This window comes from Saccopteryx leptura, chromosome 3 (assembly GCF_036850995.1).
Source record: "Saccopteryx leptura isolate mSacLep1 chromosome 3, mSacLep1_pri_phased_curated, whole genome shotgun sequence".
Lineage (NCBI taxonomy): Eukaryota > Metazoa > Chordata > Mammalia > Chiroptera > Emballonuridae > Saccopteryx > Saccopteryx leptura.
This window is the reverse complement of record NC_089505.1, coordinates 43843349-43861776: the sequence shown is the minus strand read 5'-3', so window position 1 is coordinate 43861776 and position 18428 is coordinate 43843349. Positions and strand designations below refer to the sequence as shown.

The following is an 18428-nucleotide window of genomic DNA, read 5'->3' as shown; positions in this document are numbered from 1 at the left end:
TGCCTGAATGGAATAAAACCATGTGGCCATAGACAGTACACGAAGACTGGCATGCACTCACATGTGCGGTTATAGGATTCATGGCAGGTTCGGGCAATCTCAGCCCCGAGCTGCAGGTGGTGCTGGGTCAGGCCCTCGGGAGCGTCGTCGGCCCCAAGCGCGAACATGCCTCCAGCAAAGCAGGTCAGGTGGCCCATCTTGTGCTCCAGGAGGCCCCCTTTCCACTCTGCGATGTAAGTCAGTCCCCGGCTGGACTTGCGGATCAAGTGCGTTTCGATTGCCTGAAATAATACTAATTTTCAGTATTTGTAATCTCTTCTCAAATTTATACTAAACCCCTACCAACAACATTAAAAAACCCCCAAAAGATAACATATCATCCCTCACAATTTGAATCTGGTGTTACAAATCCAACTCAAGCTGAGATGTTATGTTCCTGCTTTCCGTAGTGCTCCTCTACCCTATGCCTTGTTAGTTGTGCTTCAGTTACTGTCGTTGGGCCAGCCCAGTTGGGTTTTGCTCAGTTTCGTGATCAGACACTTGTAGTCCACACACCAAAGGGCTGTCCCCTTCTCAAGCGTGGGCCACGGGGTTAGTGCTAATAGTTGGAAGAGCGCATTACCATTTTCACAAAAGGAGAGGACACGAAGCCCAGGCCCTGCCGTGAACGAAGGGCAGAGCCTGTCTGTGTATGAAATCCAAGCTGGGGTGCTCCCCTTCCTCTGCTCTCCTGGGGGTGAAGGCGTGGCCAAACAGAGTGGGAAGGAGGAGCTGTTTGCAAGTCAGGCTGCTTGGAGTCAAAGCCCGGTTTGATAAACTTCTTTTCTGTCTGTGAACCCTGTGAGTAATTTGCTTACTATATCCCTAATTCTTAGTATTCTTATTTGTAATATGAAAGTATTAGTTTCCGCTGAGAAAATTGCAACATTTTGTTTATAAAGTGGTCAGTCTTGTGACTAGCACTTGATAAAGATAATTGATTACCTCATTCATTTCCCCATGTGGTAACACTTGTATTAAGTTTCCCCTTAATAATTCTGTTACATAGTAAATTAGTATACAAGGAATGCATTTTTTTTAAAATAATAAAGATCTTTAAATTTGGGAGAAATAATAATGCTTACAAAAATTTATTTATATAATACCTTTTATTTCTGCCCTGGACTGTTCATATTCTTTTAAAGTAGAGAGAAAAAGTAAAATAAGCTTTATATTTTAAAAAGCAAAAATGAAGTATGCTTGGAATTACTAATTTCTCATTACTGTAACAGGAAATGTCCTGTCCCCTTCAAAAAACTTCATAGAGGGACAAGGGCTATGACAGTGTCTATACTTATTATACTATTATCAGGAAAAGAGGGGTTTTTAGGAAGCACAGTTGGAAATAGTAGACACATATAAAACATGTCTTAGAGAAAAATGAATTAAAATGAATACCTACGCAGATAAAACTTTCCCTAACTTTATTAGAAGTAAACAAATGAACCCAAGATGGTAATAAATAAATAAACACAGTGCTGTGCTCATTAACTGTGGTTAAGCTAATTTTATTGATGTTTTAGTTATTACATTAATATTTCATTCTTACTCATGTGACGGAACATCTTAGCTATTTACACTTGTCATAGCACACATTGCAATAAAGTCCTTCAAGCAGATACCTGTTCATCACCCAAGAAATTATTCTTTCTACACAGCAAGAGTGATGGCTTTGGAGCACAGATTAGAAAAACATTATTACCCTGTTATGAATCCTGCATAACGTACTATATTACTTTTGTCATGATCTGACCAAGTTGCTACTCTCAACATCAATTAGGCAACAAAGTTCCAAGACCTGTCAAGCAATGTTTGTGTAACAATTAGAATATGTAAATAAGTACAGAGGACAAAACAGTCTTTAGTGGCTTTAAAAAAAATGTTGTGTCAAGTCTACAGAGAATTGATTAGAAAAAAGGAGTATTTATATTTTGTGATTTTATCCTTCTATATTTGAAAAAAAAAAGTGTGAGGATACCTGTAGAATCCCAACATAACGCCCGCCAGGTGCCATTCACTCAAGTGGACCTCTGGTAGGGGCAGCACCCAGTGCTGTGGGTTCCCGGTGTGGTCTCCAGAGAAGACCACGATCACCAGTTAAAGAAAACATGTCCTTCTGGAATCAAAGACTTTCTAAAATCCACTTGAAGCTAAAAGTGATAAACTCTATGTCCAGTGACTCAGCTATACTGGAGCAGTAATGTACGGGATCCTCTCCTTGATAATAGTGATCTTCGTGAGCACGGCTAGACAAAGAAACTTGGCTATGTCAGACATGACTACTTCTCAAAAACCCAAGTTTAAGTGTTCTAGCTTTGCTCTCTAAGTTGAAAACACAATGGGTTGAAAGTGTTTTTACTATTAAGAGAAACAGGAAACACTTGACTTCAATTGTTCTTAATGGATTTTCCTGTCAATGGTTTGTCTAAATACAATGTTAAAAGCTGTGTGGGTATAGTTCTAGAAACTGAGGGAAAATATTTCAAAGACTTTTTTAAAGTTGCTTTTCTTGGACCACCAGGTCTTAGGGGACCAAGATTAGAATAATTAAAATGTCTAGCCAGGACAGGAATTAAAAAATGATACAATGGAAACCGTGCTGTATGGGAAAGAACTCCCTAGGTTAAAACCTAAAGCTCATAGGGATGAAGAAAACGAAACCTGACAGAGGCTGTGTGGACCAGAGCCTGTGGGCTTTCGATGTTCATCGTCTGCCTTACTACAGACTGTGCTGAATAAAGGCCAGTATTCTAACTAAGGTGCTTCGGTACCAGTGTGTGGAACAGTATGTTGTATCAGCTCTTTTAGTGAGGCTCCCTACTGACCTTGACAAGAAAATGTGGCATTTAGTTTGGTCAACCAGAACGAAGCAAATTGCATTTATATTCAAATAAATAAATCAGCCTATGTCAAAATCACCCAGACCTCTTCTCAGGGAGACCAATTTTAGAACAATGGCTACATTATGAAATTTCACATTTCATTTTTTTCTTCCTATGAAGTATTAGTCTTAATAAAAAAATTTCTAAGCCATCAATAAAAGGTCAATTTTTCTGGGGATTGACCCATAATTTTAAACATGCAGATATTGTTAATTATCCTGATAATAATTAACATAAAAAATATATGTTGCCATATAAACTACTTTTATCAACCATAAAGGCACTTGATACTTGTTACAAACTGTTCCTGAAAAGTCTGGTGCAAGTTCCAGAGTTTTAAATAAAATTATTTTCTTTTTTTATTTTATTTACTTCAAATTTTATTTTCATTTTTGACCGAGGCTTAGTTCTACTCTTACCCTGGCCACCTACTATAGACTTTGCTAAGTAATCTGTAACTTACCTTACTAACTTACTGCCGATAAAGACTGTAAGTCTTTTCCTACTGCTGACATGTAAGCAGGAAAATTCTATTCGCAAATAAACCCATAGTGGTGAGGTGAGAAGGAGCAAGTGTTGACACAAGTTTTAGTTTGAATTTTGGGTTTCACACTTCACTGCTCTGACTCTCAGTTGTCTTATCTGTATATAACTAACACAATCTGTAATTCAAGGTGAATAATATCTAAACTACTGTGAGGAAACAAACGAATATTTTACTAACACATGACTTCACACGCAGTATGCAAGTCAACAAGTATTTGTTCCCTCTCATTTCTCCTCCATTTAATGGACCTTTGAAAAGCATTAATAACCTTCTCTGAAATATTAATTTGATTAAGTTCAGATTTTTATTTGAAAGTGTTGTCCATATATCTCTGAAGATTAGTTTATTCAAATGGAGGTAGGCATTAGGATTATTTATAATCTTGGGCAATTTTAATTTAGTCAATTTTCAAAATATAAATTCAGACCTTTTCTCCTCTTCCTAATTTTAATCGATTCTAAGGAAGGAATTCACGTTCACTGAAGAAAAATACTTCCCCACACCCCAGATATGTGAACCTTTTTTTTCAGTTATGTAGATCTTCAGTGAGATTTGAACCATGTAAAAAACTTAATTTCCCTCTTAGAACTAAGTACAAGTATGATTAATATTGTTATAGTTATAGAATTTTACCCTACCTAACTGGAAATGATTTGTAATCCACCATGTAGTATTCCATATTCCATTTTATCATTAAAGCTTGATTAATATATAAGTTACAAGTTAGATCTGAGTGGCAAAGATGATTTAACTATTGGGTTTACCTGAACAGCATCAAAATACATCTCCTTAGCTTCTAGATCTGTCTTGTCAGACATTAACCATGCCTTGAGCAAATATTCATAAAAACTGTCTCCGAGTCCTCCAACTGATACATGATCTGCAAGAGAGGAAAATGAATTTTAGAGTGATTCAGCCTTTAATTCAGATAATGCAGCAAAATCACATTAGCAACTAGGACGTAAAACCCTACGTCAATTGCAACTCAATGTTACATTTAAATTCCAACAAATCTCTTGTTTTCAGAAAGGCATTCTGCAATGAGCAGATGTGCCAGTAACTAATGCAATACACTTTACATAATTACCAGGGTACTTTTGTGAGCATAAAGATAGAAAATATATAATCCTCCCAATTCTAAAAATTTGGTTTTCTAGTAAAAATACCAAATTAAAATGTTTTACAATATATATTCAAATAAATTTTTAATTGCTTCGACTCTCAATAATATAAATCATGTAAAAGCAATTGAGTATTACCAAATCTTTTTAAAAGTGGCTTGCAATAAACCAAGAAGCTCCTCAGCTTCTTGTGGTTATTATTATTACTGCTGTTATTAGATGGGTTTTCTAGTGTTATCAATCCGAAGGGTCAAAATCCTTGGGTGGGGCAGTAAGAAAGAAGATAGGGCAGAAGTTTTTTCTTCCTTTATACACCATTCCCACAATCCTCCTCCGCTATTTATTATGCCAGATCCACTACATATGTTACCAACAATCTCACGGTACCCTCATTAAAAGTGAGATAACTGAGGCTTATCGATGCTAGATGAGATTACAACCTTGGTAAATGGAATTTGATTGGACCTACGCGGTCTTGCATTTTCACCTGCTTGCTCTGCAATAACACATGGATTCTTTTACCTGCTGCTTGAATTAATACTTTTGCTTTTCAAGTATATTTACCTATAAAAACGATGTAATCTATTTGAAATATCATTCTTAGAAGTCACAGAGAACTTGCACATTAATAAAGATGCACTTATTTTGGAAAAACTGCATTGAGTGGGTACTCAGTAAACAACTGACCAAAACAAAATCTTTTAATTCAGTCTTATGAAAGGCTATACCTATTCAAGCCAGAAGGGCTACAGTTTTAAATGGTTAAATATGTGATTTCATTAATAAAGTCCAGAATTATAGTTTTAATTTTAACATAAAATTTAAGTTTTTACAATTGTAAAACTGGTTCTTAAAATAGCAATGTTTGAAGTGACCTTTATAGTTTCCTAAATAAATCACCACGGAAACCTCTGACATTTAAAAATTAAATAGGCTAGGACCTATCTCATCAATAATAAGCCTTGTTGTTATAAACATGACTGCAGGAGACAAATGCAAGTGATGCATGGTAAAGCAAATCACTGTCCTGTTCCTGTCAAATAACAAGGACTAAATAAAGTAATAGGAAGTGATGGCCGTGCTCCAGCCGAGTCCCGCAGAGTTAAAGCAACAAAAGCTGAGAACTACCCCAGAAGCAGCTTCATTTTCATCCCCCTTGGGTTATGATTCTATAACGCAAGAAAGGAACAAGTTTGGCCATTTGACGATTTTTTAAAAAGGAAAAAGGATTACATAGTAATACATGTATTTTAATTAGTTTTGGTAAGTGCTAGTTGATTTTCTATTTTTAATTTCCTGCCTATAAAATTTTCATAGTTGGAAAGAATCAGAATAAACATGGAGGTTCTAAGCAAGAGAAAGTCCCTTTGAGGTTTTAGCATATCACTCACTAAGCTTCCCCTGTGTCTGGATGACTATTTGTGTTGGCAACAGAGTCCTGTGTAAATATCTTAGTGGATGTAGGAGAGAACATGCCTGATTTTGCCAGCAGGAAAGAACCGCCTAGTTCTAGAAAGAACATAGGGGGCATTTTTATTCCCAAATGCTCTGAAGGTCATGTGTACTATAATCACACAAATATTATGCTGTTCTCTACAGGGGGCAATTTATTCTTTTCTTCCCAATAGAAATAGGTCCTCATAAAAGGATTCCCAATGCTTAAAAGGGGGGAAAAACAAAACAAAACAATCGAGATAAAAAATATTAAATAATATCTTCATATTTTAATTCTGTAGACATCACTTGAATCTGAACTTCTTTCCTCAAAGCAATCCCCCAATGATGCTAGTGATACTATACAAATATATATTAGTATTGTTATATTAATCAAAGAAAGGTGATGATTGTTCTTTTTGTTGACAAGGAGCCCCACGTCTGGCCTCAACTGTCCTCTAAGATTTATTTATATTGTCGGTTTTCAGGACTAGATGCTGCCTTGCAGCCACAATTGAGAAGCAGAGGCAAACTGTTCAAAGAGAATAAATAGAACCACTATTTAAAACAGAAGCTTTTTAAAAGATTAAAAGACAGTCAAAATGGATACAGAGTGCATGAGTTTCACAAAATTCAAGTAAGTAAACACCCACTAGGTGCAAGATGCTATGTGTTGGGTGTTGGGTTAACAAACATGACTAAGACAAAGTCACCGCCCTCCAAAGTTTTGGGTCCCTAGGCTGATGAGTATGTATAAGGATCATTAGGAAAAGGACTGTGACAGGAAAGTACCCAAGGTGTGGGAGGAGGGAGGAGGGAGGAGGGAGGAGGGAGGCGGTCGGCAGAGGAAGAGTGGGTGCTAACTAGTTCCAACCCGGGTCTGGAATAAGAAGGCCTCCCAGAAGTGGAGACCGAGCTGGGCCTTGGTAGAGGCAGAGGGACGATAAAAGGGCCGAGGAAACAGGACAAGCCCAGAACTGGGCATGGCCAAGGATGCCCTGATTAAAGAATAAAAAACTAACTGTGCCTTCCTTGTGGCTGGAGCACAGGATGGAGCTGGGCGAGGGGAAACACGGGGCTCATCAACCCTGTTTGTTTTTCCATCAGGAAACTGACCCACAAGCAATCCAAATATAAAGAGCTCTTTGTACCGGGAAACATGGCCAAGTACATAGTACATTGGTGACCCAGTGGTGAAGCTGGGATGTGCCAGTACAACCGACTCTTTTGTCCCTTTTCCTAGTGACTTCTACACCCTAACTGACAGGAAGAAAACAGTAAATCCTAAAGCCTGTTCTTCAACTTTTGAATCTTTCATAAGGAGAACTCTAAAAACTCTCACCCTTTCAGTCGTCTTGTCCTTAGAAAGCTACTCAAGTTCTATTTTATCCCAAATACTCTAATGGCCCTCACACTCTTTATAGCCTTAGGACCCCTTTCTACTTTAACTTATTTAAAACAACAATATACCCATTATAACATATAGGTTTTTTTTTCATAAAAATATTATTATATTTTACATAATAAAAATAGTGAGAAGAGTGACAGTACTTTCCATTTTTGTAAATCTCTGATGTTTCCTGCAGGGAAAAGCAGCTGCAATTCATACCTGCTCTACATTCAATCCGCTCTATGTGTTGTCCTGGCTGAGGCAGATTGAGAAAATGCAGCCTCACAGTTGCAAAAGGAGAGTATTTTAATAGTCTTTGCAGATTACTGTGGATATTTTTCTCTGCTATTGCAACAAAACCTGACAAGTGGTTTTTTTAAAGGTTAATTTTTTTAAGTTAATTGCAATGTAGAGTTAGAAACCACATCAGTAATTTTTGTTGGTCTGTCTTGCACTTTGAATGGGTCTTTTTCTCAGACACGACTTTGTAAAAAGCATGCATTGGTCCTGTGGAAAAGACTGCTCACTGAATTATGCAGATCTTCCAAATGTTGACACTTCTCATTATACAAACCAAAAAACCATTTTTGTTAATATCACCACCCATCTCATTGGAACGGTCTTTAAGTGTTGGCTAAAGGCAATGAGCTCATTCATGTGGCATATACAAGTTATCTAAAATTCTGAAATTCACTTAGAATTGCAAATTTTATCATTGGCACCAACAACTGACATGTTTTCTTTGAAGTGACAGGCTCATTTTCAAGAACACATCCACTAATTACCCAACTTGGAAAAACCAGTTTGTCTTCAGCTGTTCTGTCAAATAAAACTGGTGTCTGCGAAACACCTCGGACAACCACACAAACGCCTGTCCATGAGGCCATCCTCGCTATTTCCTATTGTGGAGCAGGAGTGCTTTAAGAGTACTTTCCATCTAATCCTCAGAATATTACAACAGTGTGTGTCCGATGCCCAAGATTTACTAGAACCAATCATTTACTTTTGCTTCATTAAGAACATTCATAGGTGAAACTGACTTTTCTGTCTTCCTGTTTTTAACCTGCTGGGAAGATTTAGAACGTGACTATTAGTCCTATCTGGAGCCCCTGTCATGGTTTTCACTACGGCTTTAGTTGTTTTACACACCAATACTTTTGCAACATAACTGTAAATGTCCACACAGTGGCAGAAAGCCTTAGTATGTTTATAAAAACAGCTTTGACCCTGTAGATGCCCTGAAAGGTCTCAATAATGTCCAGGGATCTGCAGACTACACTTCAGTTAAGTGGTAACCTTGACTCTAGTTTTATGATCTCAATGGAGGCCTTCCCTAGTCATTACTAACACAGTGACATAGATTTCAGCATTTCTCTTTCCTACTAAATCATTCTTTAAGCAAAGTACTTCTAAAGTAGCACTGAGGCACAGCCACCTAAAAACATATGATATTTAAATATAATGCAACAACTCAACTCAGAGTAAATGTTAAGACATTCTAACAGGCGGCACAGCAGGCGTCGTCTCACTTAGGATTCTCCACTTGTTCTCAGTCGCTACTTAATCTACCACTGTTTTTCCAAATCAGCTGGAGAATATTTCTGTCACCCACTCTGAATCATGCAACCTCTGGTCAAAGTCTGTGAGGATCTCAAGTGAGAGACTTTGGCATAATACTCTCTCTTACCTAAAGGTAGCTCTTCTGGCAGAAACCTTTATCAGCCGGCTTAAAATTAAGTAGAGAAAGTACCCTGTTTGCTCTTTAATTTCCCAACCCTTAAAGATTCAGACTCCACTCTCCTCTTGTAGTCAAGCAGCAAGAAAATGTTATGGAGTAGAATGACCTAGCTCCTCTCTACAAACCCCTGTGATAGTCATTAAAACAAAGGAACAATTTCCCCACCTGTCCACATGACCAGCTTGTTACAGGCTCACATCCCCACACTTCCCTGATTAGACCTTCCCTTTCTGATTTAATAGCTTTAAATGTGCTTATATGTCATCGTGCTTACAGTTACCCATGAAAAATAAATACTCGAGTTTCCTGGTAACACTTACAGTGTGTCTTACGACAGAAGCCTATTTATTAAAGGGACTGTGCCTCCTTCCCCCTTTTCTAAACATTCTCCCCAAAGACTGTGCTTTAGTCTGCTTTTTCTCTCTGTTACTAGAACAGTGCTGGGTATCATAAAGAGCTCAGACAATGCTAAGTTTTTGACTTACATTGACCCCACTGTCCACTGCTGGGATTCAGATAGTTAGGATAAAGGCCTTGTGGCTTTTCCAGGCTGTTCAGTACTGTTCGAATATTCATGACCTACAGCAGAAAATAAAATGTTACCATGAAAATCTGAAACACACAATTTTGCTGCCACTCTTCTCTCTTTCTTGATTATAGTTTTTCATGTGAGAAAAAAATAAGTTGATTTAAATGAATGCAGAATTAGAAAAAAGATTGTCGCCACCAGCCTACAAAAATAATAGGTAGTAAGTAAGCAGAGTCACACTGATCTACCGCAGGCCAGATGCCATACAAGGAACTAGGGGTATTCCAGTAGATAAGCAAAGTCCATTGCAGCGGGATGAGACAGACAGTAAACCAAGAAATACAACACTTGCAACACCAGCACTATCACATGGTAACAAATGCTGTGGAGAAAAGCACAGGATGTACGTGGGACAGAGGTGCTGTGCAGCGGTGAGGGTGGCTTCAGGACGCTGATGGCAAAGCATTTGAGCAGCGATATTAAGGCACCAAGGAGCAGGCCATGCAGAAACCTGGAGGAAGAGCAGCCTGGCCGGAGGGAGGAGCAAGTTGAAAAGCTGTGAGAAGAGAGTGGGTTTGGAGGATAGGAGAAAGGGGAGATGCAGGCCTTGTAGGCCACAAGGGCTTAGTTTATTCCTAGTGTGATGGGAAGCCATTGAGGAAACGTGTTGTTAACTGGTGTGACCAGGGTGCGCAGGAGGGAGTGGCGGTCAGGCGGCCACTGCAGAGTCCGGGGAGAGATGACGGATGCTTGGTCCAGGGTGGCAGCAGAGTCACAGCCTAGGGCCAAAGGGTTTCTTGATGCGTTGAACCGAAAGTTTACCAGAAAGAGGAAGAGTTTTGGTCTGAGCCACTGGGTAAACTGAGGTACCAGTTACCAAGACAGTGAAGGCTGGAGTGGAAGCAGGTCTGGGGGTCGAGTCGGAGCCCCTGACATGGGAGTTGTCTATTAGACCTCTCAGTGAAATGCTGACTCGGCTCCATGGAAAGGCTGCATTGTGGAAAGACTGAGAGTCTACAGCAGGGGTCCCCAAACTACGGCCAGCCCGCGGGCCACATGCGGCCCCCTGAGGCCATTTATCCGGCCCCCACCGCACTTCTGGAAGGGTACCTCTTTCATTGGTGGTCAGTGAGAGGAGCATAGTTCCCATTGAAATATTGGTCAGTTTGTTGATTTAAATTTACTTGTTCTTTATTTTAAATATTGTATTTGTTCTCGTTTTGTTTTTTTACTTTAAAATAAGATATGTGCAGTGTGCATAGGAATTTGTTCATAGTTTTTTTTATAGTCCGGCCCTCCAACGGTCTGAGAGACAGTGAACTGGCCCCCTGTGTAAAAAGTTTGGGGACCCCTGGTCTACAGTTTGGTTAAATAAATACTACACGTAACAAAACTTCATAAAGAGCTATATTAAACTTGGTTGTTTTTTTCCATGTCCAATATTATCAAATCTCTCAGTAGAGAATATTGTTTCTCACGAGCAATGCTTTGCAGTGCAAGGCACGGGGGGGAATCTCACCTTTTCAGCAAAGATGGGGTTTCCTGACAAGCGGCTCAGGTGCATAAACTCCAAATGCAGAGTTCCAAATTCGGCCAAAATACTGCTGCCTCCTGAGGCCCAAGGCCAGTTCCTTCCAATCCCACTAAAGAAGAGAAGAGATCGAGGAGTTATGGGTCAAACTAATTCCATTTTTTTTTCCCTGCTCTAAATAGCAGAAGTGAAAGAGACAGCTTTGGAATAATGGCTCCTTAGCAATTGTCGACTTTGGATATTTAAAAACCTCCGGCACTGTTGTCTTTGGCTACTAGTTTCAGGCTTTCACTTCTATTTCCAAATTGAAAATTACTGTTCACTTATGTCACAAAGAAGTTGCTATGCGCTTACTGTTGATGAACAGAAAAATATTTTGGAAGGTCTAGGTGCCATATGGAGATGTACACCCATTCCAAGTAGAATATAAAACAAAACCAGGCCAAAACACTATGCCCCAAATCCCACCTAAAGCACTTCAACATTTTAATTAATTTCAGCCTGAGATTCTATGGACTGTTATAGACATTCATATTATATACAATTTTTTTCTCAGATATTGGATAAATTTCAAAAATTCATTAGTGCTATACTCACACCATACCCTTCTGGACATTTCCATTTACTGAACTTCTTCTCTTATGTCTCTATTAACAATATTTTACCTATATGCTAAGTATATTTTCTAAGGCACTGACTCATTCCCTGACATATTTAATCTAGTTTAAATTAAAAAATGTCAGCAAAATTATGTAAATCAAATTTGAAAGGGATCAGAGGTAGGCGCTTCAAAAATTACTGCCTCATAGCTCATCTTGGAGAAATGCTTTTTAAAAAGAATTTGTCCTAAATACACACCTACCCACACACACACACAAATACACAAAGAAGCTATTGAAACATGGTCATACTCTTGGTTACAGGTTATTTCTGGAAAACCACTTAAAATGTCAAGACATATATGGTAATTCAAATAGAGTAAAGTAAACGATTCCTCTGATCAATAAATTCCCTTGCAGAAATCTGAAAACCCACATTTTGGTTTTATATCAGAAGCACATTTATTAAGTGCCTACTATTTGTCAAGGACTATTCATGAAACTGGGTTACAAGATGGTTATGATGAAGAAATCATTCTTTTCTCAAAGACCTTATAGTGTAATGGGAGAGAAAGATCTAGGCATAAATAATTCCAGCTGAAAGCGGTAAATGCCAAGACAAACGTGTGGAGAGTTCTTGGTGCACCTAGCGCCAGGACACACCATCCAGCACGGCGGGGGTCACAGGCGGCTTCTACAAGGGGAGCTTCCTGAGTAGGTTCTTGAAGGACACATGAGAATCCATGAAGGAAGAATGGTGAGAGGGAGGAGCTGGATGTGGAGAGATGCACAGACGGGCTCCCCGGGAACTGGAGGTGGCCCCTGAGGCTGGTGAGAGGAGGGCCGGGGAGGCAGGAGAGAAAGCCACAGGTTCCACTGAGCCCAGTCTAGTCTTGTGGACTTCTCACACTCCTCTCTTTCCAAGCTGGCCCCATTTAAATACTGCGCTTGGTGTGCCTAGATTTGCTGCCCCCTCTGTCTTCTCCTTCCGTTATTCACAGCTCGGGGCCACCCCTTCCAGCTGTCACTGCTCCTGCTGCGGCGCTGCTGAGCACGGCTGGAGAGAAGGAAAACGGGGACCACTGCTACCTGGCTTCTAAACTGGCCTCACTCTTAGTCCTGATTTCTTTGTAGAACAAAACCTAGACTTTGTTCCAAAACACTGATTTACAGCCAACCTAATGAAAAGTAAGCAGAAGAGGTCTGAAAATCATATATTCATTCATTTTAGAAATACTTGATATTTATTAAGTTCTGAAAATGTGAGTCAGTTTTTATTTTCATGGTTGGCTTAGATAAAAGGAACATCCAATCATCCAAATAGGATGAACAGCTACTTTCAAATTTTATTAACATATGGCAAATGCACACAGTAATTGGTCATTAATTTGTTGTCATGACATTATTTTTTATAGTCCAACCATTCCATCACTGACTGAAGTCAATAAGCATATTGAGCAAAATTACAAATTTCTGTGTTCTAGAGAAACTATTAAACCCAAAGCTGCAACATATGGTAATGTCAGGATAGGAGGAAGTGATGACTTCATCCTGGAGAGGGGAGAGGACAGCGTGCTCCGGAACCAGCCCAGCTCCCGGATCCTCAGGGACTGGCTCTTTCAGTTCGGGGGACGAGAGAGACCAGTGGTACACTTGGACGGGAAACTTGAGCAGTATACAGTACTAAACTAAAATTAAAGTTACTTCTGTATCTAGGCATTTATTTCCTGCTATTAATGTGGTTAATCAAGAGAAAAATAGAGACATTGAAAACTTTCAGTTATGTTTTATTAAGATTTAAAAGGTTTTATATATATATTCTCTCATTCTTTGCACACATTCATATGAAAAGGAAAACAGTACTCTTTTCTATCATTTAATTATTATTATTATTATTATTATTTTTGTGAGAGAGAGAGGGAAGAGAGACAGGAAAGGAGAGAGATGAGAAGGATTAACGCTTAGTTGTGGCACCTTAGGTGTTCACTGGTTCCTTTCTAGTATGTGCCTTGACTGTGGGGGCTCCAGCTGAGCCAGTGACCCCTTGCTCAAGCCAGCGAACTTAGGGTCATGTCTATGATCCCATGCTCAAGCCAGCAACTTCAGGATTTTGAACCTGGGTCCTCCGCGCCCCAGGTAGATGCTTTATCCAGTGCACCACCGCTGGTCAGGCTCTCACTGTTTAATTATATAGGGAGCAATAACATTACAAGTTCTGGCAAAGGTTATGACATGATAACAGAAAGAATGCTGAGTTTAGAATACATGGCATGTTTATATGAACGAATGGCTTTGGCTACCACTTTTCCAACCCACAGTATTTATGTACTTCAGTAAAACAGAAGATCAATGGATACGCTGATCAGGGGAGGGCTTCAAGAAATCAGAGTGGGCTGTTAAATAAGGTCCCTTGCCTGTTCTTAACAAAAGGTTTAAAAACTTGAAGGTTGGTTTGGGGGGAGAGCCTGAGGTACAATCTGTGCGCTCTCACAGCTTTAATATGTGTGTCAGGGAAACGGCTGTCTACCTGCACAGCACAGGTGCAATGAGTGAGAATCAAGTTCTGGTCACCCACAGAATGAGCTCCAAGATCTTATCTTTAAATTCTATGAGTCTACTCAGGAATATATATATTTGTATGGCTCTAATATCTAAAATGGGACATACAAACAGTGGGCATTTGACATCAAAATGGTGGAGTTGTGATAAAGGGAAATGAGTCTAGAGAGCATTTTATTCCCCTGGTTGGGGGGTGGGGCGTAGGGAGCCAGTGCCCTGGGCATCTCATGATATGAAAAGTTAAGATTTCTAAACCTCTGGCCCAAAATGAATCTCATCTCAGGGAGTAGCGGATTTAAAATATCTTAGACTTGACTTGGGGTAAACACATAGCACAATATACACATGATATACTATAAGATTGTATACCTGAAACCTATATAATTTTACTAATCAATGACACCCAATAAATTCAATTAAAAATAAAATGTCTTTAACTTTACTTCCATTATCACAATATTTTAAAGGCGGTCATGGTGTTCTTTATCTATTTTATATATATTTTACCAACACTAATAGTATTTTAAAAAATGTTTTAAAGATGAAAAACTGTTCAGAAACTATTAGTTCTATAAAGCAGGCATGAAAGGAAAGAACAGTTAGATATTATCAATTTTGTTACAGTCACTGCATTTTAAGTCCAAACCATGAGTCAGCATATGGAAATGTATACACAAAAAGGCAATTAACATGATCTGGGGAGCTGCCAAGTGTTTGTTTCAGTTCAAGGAATCCTGGAACAGAATTTTTCTATCACTCTGTCACTTCTTTCTATTTCCTCCAATCTCGTTTTTCCATTCATTCATTCATCTATTTTAAAAGATTTTTTAAAAATTTGATTCTACAAAGGGGGGGCTGGAATGAGAAGTTTCAACTCATAGTTACTTCACTTTAGTTGTTCATTGATTGCTTGTTGTATGTGCCTTGACTGGGTAAGCCCAGGGTTTGAACCAGTGACCTCAGTGCTCCAGGCTGGCACTCTATCCACTGCATTACCACAGGCTAGCCAGTATTTCCATTTTAAATTGAAGTGTCATTTGCTATATAGTTGACACTTGAACACTATGGGTTTGAAATGCATGGGTCCACTTATATGCAGACTTTTTTCAATAAATACTGTAAAATGTATTTTCCCTTCCTTAATAACATTTTCTTTTTTCTAGCTTACTTTATTGTAAGAATACAGGATATAATACATTTAACAAACATACAAAAAATGTATTAACCAACTGTTTAAGTTATCTGTAAGGTTTTCAGTCAAGAGTAGGCTATTGGTAATTAAGGTTTTAGGGAGTCAAAAGTTACATGTGGATTTTTAACTACCTGGTGGGGGAGCATCTCTCGTCTCCAATGTTGTTCAAGGTTTCAATGTATATATTTCAATTTTTAACTTGATTTAAAATTTCAGTCTACAAGGTTAACTTCTTTGAAAATACAGAAAAAAAATAACCGATTTTGGCAACTGCAATTAGTATCATGTCTTCAAAAAAATTGAACCACTATGGTTCTTCCGAAAATGTGGATTATTACCTTATTCTTTCGAGATTTAATCTGAATATACTTTATTAGCAGTGGCAATATACTTCCTCATCCTACTGCACACAAAACAAGAAGGTATAATTATTTACTGACCTTATAGCTCTGATAAGCAATGAACATGAAATGTTTTTCCTTCTCCCTCCTGGGAATGGTTAATAGCACCAGAGAAAGAAACTACAGCAGTAATGCCACTGTTCTACTCAGGGCTGAATCCCATGGGACAGCTGCTAATTCTTTTGCTAGAGCTTGTAATGAACCAAGTAGCTAGAGGGTTGTTCTAGATTGATGGTATGTATCTTCAAAAGAATCTTAAATTGAGGTACCTAAAATTACATGTTATAGTTACTGCTCAGCTACAGTCTGCTTTATTAACAAATACATTTGGCTACTTAGTGTAATTAAGGGCCAAAAATTTTTTTACAGAACTGAAACAATTCTAAAAAGTCAGATAAATATATAAACAAAGCATTAAATAGTTAGAAAGTCTCAATTAACTATGACCTTCAAATTTACTTTTCCTTGCTGCTTGCTATTCTATGCAAAATGGGAAATGGGCCAATAAAAATTTTCCTTGAGGATTCATGCCTGAATAATTTCTGATTAGTTCATCAGTAAACAAACTCCCTGCAAGGTCATAGTCCAGAATATAGGTTACTCCTTGGGGGTAAGGGAGTTAACAAGTTTTGGAAGGAAAAACATCCCCCACATTCTGTACATTATGGTAAGTCTTACTTATATATGCAAATAGAGAGGCACACAGAGATATTTATTTCCTAAAAGATGATAATCCAATATTATTCCTTTTGGATTTTAGCACAAATTGGAAAAGACTAGAAAGTTCATTTAATTGTATTCCCAAAGTTCACTGATTTTGAGATAAAATGATTTCATCTTCACTTATTAGAAATGCCTCCTTCCTGATAAGGTTCACACAGTGCCATTCTTTCGGGTGTGCAGTTTAAGACCTCACTAAGAGTTAAACCAACAGTTCCAGGGACTGGCATTCTCAAACTAGTCAAGACTCTACTGTAGGTGGTACATGGAAAATTTGTAGTAGTACCAAATAGTAGTAGTACCATGTAGTAGTACCATGGAGGACTACTTCCCCAAGGTTTATCGCACAGAAAAAAAAGGCCATAAAGGGCAGCCATTTGATCACATTAATTCATAATCTACAACTTACTGCTTCTGAACAGTAGCATGTGGGTTAAATCTCCAAAGAACTTCCAAACTTAAAATTTTTTAACAAAGGGCCAAAAATTTTATGTTTTAAAATTAGCCATATCTTGCTTCACATTCTGGGTAGTTATTTTACACAAAATTAAAATGGAATACTTATTATTTTAGTTTATTCTCGCTCTCCATACTGCTTTGACTATTTGAGGACTGGAGGCAAGGCTGGGAGTTACAAAGCTTGAGACAGTGGGAAGCCTCTCTAATTCCCTAAGTAATCTGCTCATGAGGTGCAAACATGCCAAAGTCCTGTTTCCAGCTGTCCTTTGGGTAATATCTCCTTGCCTACCACTATAAACAGACTGCAGTAATTGAATGTAGTTTTCTGTCCAGTTATTAGGCAAATTGGGGTAGTCTGTTACTAGGTTCGGGAAAAGGCTAGCAGTGCTGAAGAGAAAGCATTTCAATGCCTTTAGGGTGTGCAGGCATGTAAACAGCTTTACTTTACTGAACTTAAAATATATATATATATATGTATATGTATATTACATCTTTTTTCATGAGCATTTTCTATGTCAATCAATGTATATTATCATTGTTGAGTGCATAGTGTCTATTTGGATAAATTCTAATTTATTTAAACATATACCTACTAATTGGCATTGAGGCTATTTTTTATTTTTTGCCACTATAAAAAATTTAGTAGTATGTCTAGTTCTTTTTTTTCTTCTGTGTGAATATAAGCAAACTTATATTCATACAAAAATGTCTACAAAGATACCAGCTAAAAAATGTTAGTTTAATTGTCTAAACTGATAATGAGGATGGATTTGGGAATGTGTATTAAAGGCATAAATGTCCGCTGTGTAGTTATTTCTCTTTATAGTGTGGGCCTGTTATATTCCATTTGGTAGTCTCTAGAAATCTTGAGATATCTCAAATCCATCTGCTATAAATCACTGCATCAAGTCCTTTAAAATTGGAGAATGGGGAGCTACAAACAAGCACTTTAATCCAGGTACCTTTCTAATAAACCTCAGGATGCACAGCATAGTCCATTTTTAGAAATGGTAATCCACTAATCTTAGTTTGCCAGACATCCCCTTCCTTCGGCTTTAGGTTTTATATACAACTGCTCCATTGTTGCAATAGTTTAACACATATCATCATTCTAAGACATTACTCAAGGGTCAAGACTACAGTGAAGTTGGGCTGCTTAGCTCTTTTTCTGCCTTTCATTCTACAGGTCTATGAATCACCTATGGATCAAGCGAAATCAAATGAGTACAGACTCCAGGCTTTTAATTCTCCAAGTTCTGTTTTACAGTGTCTTCTAGTAGCCAGAAT

At 38.2% G+C, this 18428-nt stretch overlaps 1 protein-coding gene across 1 annotated transcript in view; it reads right to left on the bottom strand.

The window, feature by feature from the left end:
- MAN1A1 (mannosidase alpha class 1A member 1) overlaps window positions 1-18428 on the bottom strand; it is a 150928-nt gene that overhangs the window by 10695 nt on the left and 121805 nt on the right. Inside the window, exons 7-10 of the mRNA XM_066373368.1 lie at window positions 11200-11323; window positions 9637-9730; window positions 4233-4348; window positions 62-281 (exon numbers count right to left, since the gene is read on the bottom strand). Coding sequence (XP_066229465.1) covers window positions 62-281; window positions 4233-4348; window positions 9637-9730; window positions 11200-11323 — 554 coding nt within the window. The remainder of the gene's footprint in view (window positions 1-61; window positions 282-4232; window positions 4349-9636; window positions 9731-11199; window positions 11324-18428) is intronic.